We start from the raw sequence: 12,368 nt of genomic DNA on the forward strand, positions 1-12,368 counted from the left end.
TTGGTTGCCTTTTGTAGTGTCTTGGGTCTTATTCTCACAAATATATCTCAATCTAACCTGCAAAGATTAATGCGGCATACACAAGCATGTAATGAGGGATAGCGTAAGTAGAATTTACTGCCCGGAAAAAGCAAAACCCTCTTGTTTCAGCCTTGAATGACTGCCAGTTCCATCATGAGATTTCTATGAAATTACTCATCAGCAGTAAATTTCTCTCATTCTAGTCATTGCCTTGCTGTTCCAAAAAGGGTGGTTATGCTGCAATACCCCACTTTTGGGAAAGATGGGAAAGGGGATCATGGTCCTGGGGTTGAAATGGGACACACACATGGACACAGATTGTTCTTTAGGAGCTTACAGAGATGGAACAGATAAATAGGGCAGCTGGCTTATACCTACTTTGTCTCCTGGGTCTTTCTGCTCCTTAGACAACGTGCATCTTTTGCTGATCTGTGATCTGTGCAATACAATTTTATTGCAACACACATTTTTGTTTACATTGAAGTAGTCATATTGAAACCAGCAGCTGTATTGTTGTCAAAACTGGTAACAACGTGTGTTTCTGTAACTCACGGTGACTCATAAACAGAAGTAATGTGCAAGTATCTCTTTTGTCTCTTTTGTGAGATCTGACCGCAATAACATGCAGTAAAAAAAGAATTCACTCTGGCAGTACAAAATAAAGGAATGCAGCACATTGACTATGTACCTCATGCTATGTTCCTTCACACAAATATTCTAATATAGTTACTAGCACATACTAGAACATCAAACTGCATTCAGTACTTTAGCAAGCAAATTTTAGTGCCTCAGAACTTTTCCAGGTTACAGTCAATCAAAAGAAAATCTTAAAGAAATCAAAAGAAAATCTTAAAGAAATCAAAAGGAAATCTTAAATAAATCTTAACTTAACCTATTTTAGTTTTGACAGTTGTTGATTTTGAACTTTAAAATGCAAAAGCAAGGTATGGTAATAAAACCAAATATGAGCAGAACTGTGAACATGCACTTCATTGTTCTGCTGTGTTACAGTGCTCATGATGTGCCAAGGCAACCAGCATAGACTCAGAGTATACATTATATTACATTGTTTTATAACTGATTTAACAATACTCAATTTCACTGCCAATAATTACAGAACGTGTTTCGCTTTAACTTCCTCTAAGAGAAGTTAGACTAATTCAAAAGAACTTGGTTTGCTTTCATGCACCTCTGCTTGCTCAGTGTTCATGAATCTGAAAGACCTTTTGTATCTAAGGTACATCTGAGTACTGATGAGTCAGATCTTCCACTGGATGGGAGAAAAGTCACCACTGTTATTTTTGGCCCCCAGATATGACCTGAAGAGAAGATGGTGGCTTTGCTCTTCACACCACAGCATGTTCAACCTGATGAGCAACTGCTGCAGCTGGGTCTCCAAATTCCAGCAACCCGTTCGGTGAGAAAGCTTCAGCAAACCTCAGTCCTGACACCCTTACCCATGATGGAGCAATCCATCAATCCTATGACAGACTCAATCTTGAGATGAGCCGAGCCGTTCACTGTACACCTTATTTTCTTCAACAAAAAAAAAAGTATTGTTTGACTGTATTATTGTCCACCTTGTGTATGAACTCCCTGTCATTATATATGCATAACAAACTGAGTGTCCATTTGGTGGAACAGCAATAACAAATTTGGCAGCTTGCCTGGAATCACAGAAAAATCCAGAACTAAGGGTGAATGAATCTAAGGGTATGCAGTATGTGACATCATACCACAGTTTGTATTTTTATGATTGTTGATACCACTGGACCAATTCATTAACTGTTATAATTCCCCAAAACAAAATTGAGGTGTAGGTCTTCCTGTAATTTACTTTATTTTTTAACTGAGAGCATGGAGGCAATTCCAACTGCCCCATATTACAATAATAATTTGCTAATAACTATCTCTCCGGCCATCTTCCATCTTTTTTCCAGTTCTGTTTAATTTGTGTTTTCACACAATATGTGAACTTAAACTCATTTTTGTTGCATGTGTATTTAGAAAAATTAAAATGAAAAGGACCTGATTCAGTACCTGAATAAAACAAAGCATATCTGAAAATAATGTTTCCTACTTTACTGTTTAGTCAGACCTTTGACAATCTTTAAAGTACATAAGTATCCATATTGCTATTTGCCAATTCAATTGCAGACACAGAATAATTTCATTTAAAGCAGATGTGGCTGGTAATCAGTCCAGTAACCACAGGTCTGTCTTTACACTCTGTCCTTCCAGCCCTGTAACTTCATACTCTCAGTAAACCATTGCGAGCATGTCCTTTCACTATCAGCTGGTAATGATCCTTGTCCATCTCAAACTTATTCTTTCCAGGAAGGTCACTGTGCTGGTTGTTGGTCTTGACAACGCAGGAAAAACGTCCATGATCCGGGGGATCATGAAAGGTACCATGATCTCTGCAGTAGCTAACAATAAAAAGTATACAATGCACAGAATTCTGTGATTTGTGTTACTGTGGCCTTGAGTCTGTGAGTGAGTAATTTGCTGAGTTGTATACTGTAGTACACTGTTGGCTGTGTAGGATAATATTTAAGAAACTCAGAGTGAAATTTGAAGGTTGCAGGTTGAAATTCCAGATGGGACACTGCCATTGTAACCTTGAGCAGGGCAAACCTGCATTACTTCAGTAAATATCTGTCTGTACAGATTGATTATATGTTTTTAAAAAAAAGAGTAAACTTTGTAGTGTATGGTAGGAGTAAATGTAAATGTGACCCCTCTCTAGTTTTTCCGGGCGAAGTAAGCCCCACGCAGGGGTGCGTTCGCACAGAGCTGAGAGTGGACAACTTCCTGGTGACCTTGCTGGACATGGCCGGCGCTCCTGAGTCGCGGGCGGCCTGGAGGGACCACTACAGCGAAGCCCACGGGATTGTGTTTGTGGTGGACTCCAGCGACAGAGCGCGGATTCGGGTGGTCCGGGAGGTCCTGGCGGACCTGCTGAAGCAGCCCAGGGTCGCAGGCAAGCCACTCCTCGTGTAAGGGTCTCTCGCTGTTTTCTCTCTCAAGGTATCAAATGGCTAATGTAGGGGGGGCTGCTGGACAGTTCATCCTGTTAAGGCACTGGTCCAGCGTATGGATAGACCCCGCTGTCTGGTGTCAAACCCACACTGTGCTAGCACTGACAGGGCAACACATACTGCAATTGGTGACAGTGTTGCTTAGGATGGGATTCAGTCAGCTGGGATGGCTGTCTTATAACGTACCTGCTATTTGGGGGTTCAGGCCTGGTGTTTTCTCTGTTTGCTCTGTCTCTTGCCTTGCTACTCTGTAAAATGTCTTTGTGACAGTTGTCTGTAAAAAGGGAATTGAATAATTCTGCAAGTCTGCAAATTTGCAGACAAGTGCCAAAAGTCCCCAATTTTTCTTACTAGAGTTGACATGTGCCTTCCTCTGACTCACACCTTAACAGCTCATGGTTGTTGCAGCATTAGTCATGTTTCGCAATAATATGAACTTAGAGTACACAATTGTGGGAAGTCACAGTGGGGCTGTAAATGAGGTGCTTGTGTTTTTTAGGCTGGCTAACAAGCAAGACAAGATGGGTGCTCTAATGGGAAGTGAGTTGATCGAAGCCCTAACCTTGGAGAAGCTGGTCAATCACAGCCGGTCTCTATGCCATATTGTGAGTGCTGCAGATGATTTCAATTAAATATAAATAGATGTAGCCTGCTAACACATGCTCTCCTTAAAAAAAGGGAAAATAACCTCCATTATGTGAATAAAAACAAATTGGGTGTGGAAAGCCAGTCAGTTATAGAGGGGAAATTTATCACTCATCTGGTTTTTTCACTTTGATGAGTAACACCTTCGGGACAAAAGTACACTGAGAATAAGTCGCATCCAATGAGGTGCATGAAATTAAATTTGCCCTCTGTGGTCAGGATAGCAGAATCATTGTCCATCTTCAGATGCAAACTAAAGACCCATCTCTTCAGATGGCATCGTTTATACCCCTCTCATTTTTTTTGATAATTTCTTTTTGGTATTTTTTATGGTTTTATGTTTCCTTCTTAGGGCTCGTTATGGATGTGATCTGTATATATTCAGGATTTATATATTTTATTTTTCATGCTTAGCATAATATTTGCATTAGTGCCTTAGGGATGCTACACTCACCGATCTGGACTGACATTCATGTAGATCAGGTGAATCAGGTAAATTAAGTTCCTCTGGATAAGAGCAACTGCTGAATGAATCTAATGTAAACATTGGCCATTAATTGGATTTGCTTTGAATCGGATGCTATGTAACAAGAAGGGCTGAGTGGTTAACAGCTTAACATTTTGGTGCCCCGCACCTCAGGAACCATGCTCCGCCCTGCTGGACGTCCGGAGGTGGTCGGACAGGAAGACGCTGCAGGGTCTGCGATGGCTACTGCGAGCTGTGTCTCTGGACTACCCCGAACTGTGTGCCCGCGTGACACGGGATAGCAGGCAGCCCCGGGACCCAGAGGAAAAAAACAGGCGTGGCAAGAATGAGAAGGGACGCGCCAAGCCCAAAGAGGACAGGTGAGTGCCCCAGGCTAATTCCCTCTGACTAGCCTGGAGTTCCAGACAGGGCCCGGGCGTAGGCTTTCTGAAATCAAAACAATCAATATTGACATTTCTTGTTCACAACGCAATTCATAAAGCAAGATCAAGCAGTGACTATTCCTTTCAATCCTTTTGAGAACCTAGTATTCCCAGATATCTGATACCTCCGAGACAAAAATTAATGTGCTGGAGTGCTGTGTTTCAATGTAGACTCCACACCAGCAAGCCTGAAATTGGCCAAGCTCAGTGGCCCCCGAAAGAAAAGGTACCTCAGCCTAGGAGCAAACTGGAGCCCATTCAAACTGTCCTGGAAAAGGTGAATAGTTTGCACCATCCCACTACCCATTGCTTTATCCATCTTATTTAGCTTTGTTTGTATGCGTGGGTTTATTTGTTCCTAGTATTTTCCTGGTATCATAAAAATAAACCGCTGTATTATACTGTATTATGCTGTTGTTTATGCTCATCTCTCTACTGCAACTGTTTACAGGAAAACGCTTTGAAGAAGAAGATGAAAAGGAAGCAGCAGGTGAATATTAAAGATGCCATGAAGAAGAGCGCTGGCAAGAGGGAGGAAGAGGAGGAGGTGGGGGACGCAGAGGCAGAGCAAGAACAGGGCGGGCGGAAAGAGAAAGCCAGCACTGCCCTTATACCGCGCAACAGCGCAAAGCTGACCTGCAAAGCCAGAGTGAAAGAAGAGACTTCGGAGCACCCGGAGTCCCCTGACAACGTGGAATCAAAGACAGAGAAAGGTACTCCTCATTGACGGTCATTATAGATGTATTATAAACATGTGATGTGTGTGTGATTGTGTGTGTGTCTGTACGTGAGATCCGTGTATGAATTAAATCTCTTTGTATACGCAGTCCCCCATTTTAGGGGGGCCTATGTATATGTATGTGTATAATGTATGCAATCACACACAAATACACACACACACACACACACACACACACACACACACACACACACACTCACACATACACGTACAGTGACCTCCATAATGTTTGAGATAGACATATTTTTTTCTTGATTTAGCTCTGTATTCCACAATTTTAGTTTTGTAATCAAATAACTATAAAACACATATTCTCAGCTTTTATTTAAGGGCTTTTTGGTTTCACCATGCAGAAATTACAGCACCTTTTATGCATAGTGCCCCCCTCATTTCAGGGAACCATAATGTTTGGGACATATAATGTTGTGTAAATGAAAGTATTCATGTTTAGTACTTTGTCACATATCCTTTGCATGCAATGACTGCTTGAAGACTGTGACCCATCGGCATAACCAGGTGCTGAGTATCTTCTGTAGCGATGCTCTACCAGGCCTGTACTGCAACCATTTTTGCTCCTGCTTATTTTGGGTGTAGGTTGCCTTAGGTTTTCTCTTCAGCATATGAAACGCATGTTCATTAAATTCAGGTTAGTTGAATGACATGGTCAGTCATGATTTTTCCAGTTGTTTGCTTTGAAAAACGTGTTGCATTAGCAATATGTTTAGGATCATTGTCTTCCTGTAGAATGAAGCACCATCCAATGAGTTTGGAGGCATTTGGCTGAATTTGAGCAGAAGAAATGCTACTGTTGTCATGGTTCTGGGGTGTAGTGGCCTTGTGCTGCCACTAGAGGGCACCTGGCCTTTGAGAATTTCTTGATGTGTTCCAGGTGTCTGATTTCTCAATTATTTTCACCTGGGGAGGTGCCTTTATAAGCACTGCCAGAACACCCATCTGCGCTTCTGTGTAAAACCTCTTTATCACAAAGCCGGTACGACATTGGTATAGGTGCTCGTAGGACGAATTACAGAATTGTGTTGTGGGTTGTTTCTGTGTCCTGGGTTAAGGCGATTCAGTCTCTTAGCGCTGTGTGCGCATTCTGACGCCTTAAGAGTGTTCATACTTTTCTTTTGAGCTCGTGTGAGCCGGTGGGTATTGGGACGTTGTCCCTGGTGTGTATTTTGTTTGCGTTTTTCTGGGCTGCGTCTCAGGTTTTTATTTCGCTGAGTAAGTTTTGCGACTCAGTTGTCTATTTTCTTTTTAGACCAGTTTTGGGTTTGGTACCAGAGCCTCGCCTCTGTACCACTGGTCCTCTTCTTTTTTCGCCCTGGTTTTTACGGGTCGCTTTTGGTTTCACTAGCCAGTTTTACGGCTGGACAAGGTGGTCCTTCGGAGTGGCTTTTTACTCCGTGTTTTTGGTTCTTGTTTTTGATCCTTTGTGTGCGGGAGTTACTCTCCCTAGGATCTTATTTGTTTTGTGTTTTACTTGTGGGTGTTCCCTTTCCCTTTCCCTTTGTCCTTCGGGACTTTGTGGCTAAACGCTTCCGGTAGCGTTAGCTTTTCGTTCCCCTATATTAGTCGCTTCTGGTTCTCCAACACCCCCACACCATTATAACTGTACACTGCAATCAGTGGTCAGATCATGAGAGAAGACAAGTGAGCCAGTACCTGTGGCAGCCATGCATGCTCAAACAATAACATTCCCACCACAATGAGATGAGGTGTGTGTGCCCTATGGATCTTGGACAGTTTCTTTTAGTCTCCTCACTTTGCTCTGCTACCACTCTGATACAAGTGAATCTTGGTCTCATCTGTACACAGGACCTTTTCCCAGACTCTGCAGGCAATTTTAGGTACCATTTTTCTGTAACCTGGCCATCCTATTTTTGAAGCTAACTAGGTGTTTCCATCTTGCAGTGTACCCCCTTTAGTTCTGTTTGTGAAGTCTTCTTTTGACAGTGATGACACATCCAGGCCTGCCTCCTGCAGAGTGTTTCTCATGTTGGACGGGTTTTTGGGGGTTTTCTTAATGTCTTTGGTCATCAATTGCAAAGGTCTTCCTTTGTCTACCAGGGCCTTTCTGATTTCTGAGCTCACCCCTGCTCTCTTTCTTCTTAATGAAGTTCCAAACAGTTGATTTTGGTAAGCCTATAGTTTTTCCTATGTCTTGAACTGTTTTTCCTATTCCTTGACTTTCATTGGCACAACTCTGGTCCTCCTATTTACAAACACAAATAACAGAAGGCAATAAAAAGCCTAGAATTAAGGCTAGATGCTGAAAGCTCTAATACCTGCACTAAGGAAGCAATTGAACACACCTGACTAATCAGAAATGCCTGTGAAGCCATTTGTCCCAAAAGTTATGAGGCACTGAAATGGGAAGACTGTATACACGGTGAAACCAAAATGTAAAACAGAACCCTTTAATAAAAGCTGAGAATGTGCACTTTAACCACAGGTGAATTGTTTGATGACAAATCAAAAATTTTGGAATACAGAGACAAATCAAGAAACAATGTTTTATCCCAAACATGGAGCTCACTGTATATATAGATGTTCATGCATATTACGTTATGCACATACAATATATATATATATATATATATATATATATATATATACACACTCACCGGCCACTTCATTAGGTGACAGGAGTGGCACCCGGTGTGGTCTTCTGCTGCTGTAGCCCATCTGCTTCAAGGTTTGACGTGGTGTGCGTTCAGAGAACCTCGGTTGTAACGAGTGGTTATTTGAGTTACTGTTGCTTTTCTATCAGCTCAAACCAGTCTCCTCTGACCTCTGCCATTAACAAGGCATTTTTGCCCAGTGAACTGCCGCTCACTGGATATTTTCTCTTTTACGGACCATTCTCTGTAAACCCTAGAGATGGTTGTGCGTGAAAATCCCAGTAGATCAGAAGTTTCTGAAATACTCAAACCAGTCCGTCTGGCACCAAAAACCATGCCACGTTCAAAGTCACTTATATCACCTTTCTTCCCCATTCTGATGCTCGGTTTGAAATTCAGCAGATTGTCTTGACCATATCTACATGCCTAAATGCATTGAGTTGCTGCCACGTGATAGGCTGATTAGATATTTGCGTTAATGGGTGCAGTTTGCAGTTGAACAGGTGTACCTAATAAAGTGGCCAGCGAGTGTATATATTTCTCGCTTTCAATTACCCTCTTAGAGGATTACCTACTGAATTGAACAGGAATTTAATGGTACTTGGTTTTTTGGTCTGGATTGAAGCAAAAAAATGCTGTTTTTCCAACACAGGAAAAGGGGAAAAGAAAAAAAAGAGAAAAAAGGTGAAAGTGAAGAGGAAAAACAAAATTAATACTGAACAGATTCCAGCAGGATATTCACAACCAGTGGACCTTTCTGCTACTTTTGGTAACAGCTTGGTTTCTCCTATATTTCTGCCATTGGAAGAAATGTACCAAAAATAAGGAAACAGTAGATTTTAAAAAAATATAGGATGCTAACGATGTTTTTTTTCTCTGACAGACCTCTACAGAAAAGCCATCTTGGCTCTGAAAGCTCGCCAGGACCAGGGACACTGAGACACTTCCCCCAGTGTGGGGGGTGTGATGCTACTACCTGCTGAGCCCTTCAGGTCTCAGAATGCTTGTAGTCTTATGACCAAGAGACTCAAATGACTTGTGTGTCTACTCCGTATGTCTCCCACTAGGTGGGAATATCACTCTTACTCATTTCTTACTCATTCTACAGAAATGAGTAAGAGTGACATTCCCACATAGTACAAAAGCAGTGTGAAGAAACATGGAAAGAGCTGGTCCCATCTTAAGTCCCTGTTTTCACTATTCCGAAATTTAAAATGAGTACATAATCATAGGCCTAATTTTTAAATACACATTCTGAAATCAGGGGCCTGAATCTGGGGTCATTTAGGAGGTCCAATATTAATTTGATCAAAAATGCCTGTGAAAGGCAGGTAACTACCCTCATACTTCCTGCCCTTTAAATATTTATAATAGGTTATGTTCTATTCTTACAATTCAACAAATAATTTGTATAGAATTACTGTATAAAAACAAGAAGCCTCAGCCAGGTGGATAATTACGTTGTGAAAACACTTAGATCGTCATACTGCACTGACACTGTACTTTTTCAACTACTAGTTTACAGGGTCAAACTGAGATTGTAGTGTAGAAGTACATGGCCAAACTTTACACATTTTTTATTAAATGTACACCATTGCAGTAGATTTGTGGTTTTGTGTAATAGCTATACTTAGGCTTTGCCATCCTGATTTTCTTTTGTATTACTGCTTTTTTAAAATAACATATGTCCTGAGAAGACTTTGACATGTGAAGAGTAATAAGCATAATGATTTTAGAAAAGCTTGACAATATCTCTTTACAGTGTCATTTGCAACATTAGGTTGTATTCTCTGAAGGCACTTCTTCAGAAATCAGGAAAATTGTATAAAATTGGTAAGTTGCACCACATTTATCTATGCTTCTATTTATTGAAAAACATGTAAAATTCAAATCACAAATCAGTCCATTGATTCCTTGTTTTCGTCGGTTTCTTGGCCTTCTCTCACACCTCTCCTCCTTTCACCAGTCCTGGACCGTTGCACAGAATTTGGTGGGATGTCAACCAACAGGGGAAGACCTGACTCTGTGAAGGTCAGATTCCAGTTCTATAGAAATACAAACACAAAAGTCAGTCATTCCTCAGTGTCCAGTCAGGCAGCTGTTTAATCATTCCAACTCTCACCACCTCACTCCTTACCTCATCTCTGGATTTCTGATCGCAGTAATTGTTCTGAGTGTACGGGGTACGGTAAGGCTTGCATTCCTACTCGCTGCGTATATACAACAAACGCAACGTTGCGCATGACGTCAGCTTTCGAAATATATAGTAATTCAACTGAACTCTATGATATACTCTATGAGCAATTCACAACCTGCTTCTCAAGTTGACAAAATGCTGGAACGGCGTCCAACCCTTCTTGATATTTAATACTCGGACCCGGACTCCCCATTTCCAGCCAGTGGTTGCTTGCATTCCTACTGGCTGCGAATACACTGGATGCAAGCACACTGCATCCTGATGACACCTAACGGTGCTTAATTTTCGAATGTTTCACATCCCAGTGTAGGTTAACAAATCAATTAAACGTCCGTTTACTAAACGAAATGGCAATAATTACACTCACAAATCAGAATAATGGTCAAGGCTCTTCACAATTTATTTAGGTAAGTCTTACTTATGCTTACTTTACAGAACGTATCACACTTACAGTATTATTAATTTATACTCACGTGGGCATTTAACTGTCTGATGAAACAGCAGGTTTTATGTACAAGCTCGAGCCGCGGAGGGTCTTCTCTGCTACCGTAGCACGTAACACGTAGGAACTCCGTACAATATAGCAGGAGTCTCCTGCAAAAGCACGATTTAAAACGTACAGCATGACCATTTCAGACATCGTTTCAAAATGGTTTCAGTACGATCGATTTCAGTACGATCAGCGGTATTTAAAATCACAAAATGTATCTGGTCACATTTCCACTGCAGATATTAGCCTATATTCAACTCTGAAGTCAAAAAGTGCGACAAGATAAAAAAAAGTTTACCCTAACTTCTATTCTCTGTAAAGTGCGCCGTGAACACATGTACCTGCATGCGTTAAGGCGCAGGTAATGGATGAAACAAAGGCTTTCAAATGGTGTAGGGACTGCAAAGTTCGTCATGTGAAGAGTCTTCTGTGATGTTCACGTCACGGCTCCACTCCAGTACACCGTAAAACATTTGTGTTAATGTAACAGTTTAGATTCGTCCAAGAGGGTTCAAATAGAGCATAGTAGCAAGTTGGTTTAACACTGAACATTTTGGTAAGTGTGAATCTGACAGTATCAGTTGTGTCACACACGCGCACACACACACACACACACACACACAGGCTAATAATATAGAAACTTACAGCGATGCCACTCCAAGTTCTCGCTTTAATTGACAAATAACCGCAATGGGTTGATTCGTCAACCAAAATTCTTCAACGGCAAGGAAGCCCATTGCCTCCAGTTTACTTTTCTTTATGCATGTGAAAAAATAAAACCAAAGACCATAGATTAGCTTGCAAACAAGATGGAATATTCACAAATCTCTAGAATGATGGTAAATAAAAAACGTTTCGAGTACTCCCCCACCATTTCGCTCAAGGTGTAAAAATACGCGTTAGTAGATATAGCAGAAACAATCAGAAGTAAACGTCCATTTTATCGTTTACTGGAATCATAATGTTAGTTCTTAGCAAGCCAGTAAGCTAACGAACTATATAAGCAAATCAACACATACTTTAAATGTACCCAAATCTATCGTGCAAATTACATTCGAGCTAGCTAGCTGGTTAGCTAACGTACCAGGTTTTGCGCTGTTCTTTCCATCAGGGCTGCAAAAGAGGACGAAATAAAGTTAACATGGTGACTCGCTGTCGTGCAACACATCTATCCAATGGAATTAGCAAAACTTCGCTATTTAGTTAAGAAATCAATTGCGAACTTATAGCTAAATAAAAGTGTCATCAACCCCAGCAACAACTAGCGGTAGGGAACAAGCCAGCCTATGCAGTTCCTGAAGGTCCCACACTTCTAAGGGAAGCAATTAGCAGTCATTAACGGGTATGATAAGCGCACCTTACCTTACGGTAACATATTTCTAACCAAACCCCAGAAGCGACTACCAACCTTTTACATCGCAATGATTCCAAATATTATTGATCTTCAAAGTAACTGTGTGTATGCCGCACTTCACCTGTTAAGCGAAAATCTCCTGCAGCTGAGCAGCCTCTCGAAAATAGATAAGATGGGAAGTTTAGTTACAGGAAACCGAATGCCTGCGCGTGCGGGGCGGTGACAGTTTGCCTGTTCTGAGAATAGCGATTTGTCTGCTCTGCCCCTCAAACTTTGACAATTCAATTTGACTCAGCAATTATTTTTTTTACCCACTATAAGTACTACTGCTTTTCAAGATAATAT

At 41.3% G+C, this 12,368-nt stretch overlaps 1 protein-coding gene and 1 long non-coding RNA gene across 5 annotated transcripts; one reads left to right on the forward strand and one right to left on the reverse strand.

The window, feature by feature from the left end:
- The first annotated feature begins 1,379 nt into the window (after positions 1-1,379).
- On the forward strand, positions 1,380-9,828 carry arl13a (ADP-ribosylation factor-like 13A). Its single transcript, XM_035408672.1, has 9 exons — positions 1,380-1,438; positions 2,359-2,429; positions 2,771-3,020; positions 3,562-3,667; positions 4,348-4,553; positions 4,788-4,893; positions 5,068-5,329; positions 8,635-8,751; positions 8,866-9,828. Exons 1-9 carry the CDS (start codon positions 1,380-1,382, stop codon positions 8,919-8,921), a joined length of 1,233 nt encoding a protein of 410 aa, XP_035264563.1. The 3' UTR covers positions 8,922-9,828.
- On the reverse strand, positions 9,808-12,316 carry LOC118222809. Of its 4 annotated transcripts, none has more exons than XR_004764332.1 (5): positions 12,078-12,316; positions 11,754-11,782; positions 11,315-11,424; positions 10,653-10,773; positions 9,808-10,027 (listed from the first exon to the last, which is right to left on the reverse strand). It is a non-coding gene; the product is annotated as an uncharacterized LOC118222809 (long non-coding RNA). The 4 variants fall into 4 exon arrangements; XR_004764331.1 differs by having other exon boundaries at positions 12,145-12,315; XR_004764333.1 differs by lacking the exon at positions 12,078-12,316 and adding an exon at positions 12,032-12,050.
- Between the last annotated feature and the right edge of the window lie 52 nt (positions 12,317-12,368).

Source organism: Anguilla anguilla, chromosome 3, assembly GCF_013347855.1.
Source record: "Anguilla anguilla isolate fAngAng1 chromosome 3, fAngAng1.pri, whole genome shotgun sequence".
In the NCBI taxonomy this organism is placed as follows: Eukaryota; Metazoa; Chordata; class Actinopteri; order Anguilliformes; family Anguillidae; genus Anguilla; species Anguilla anguilla.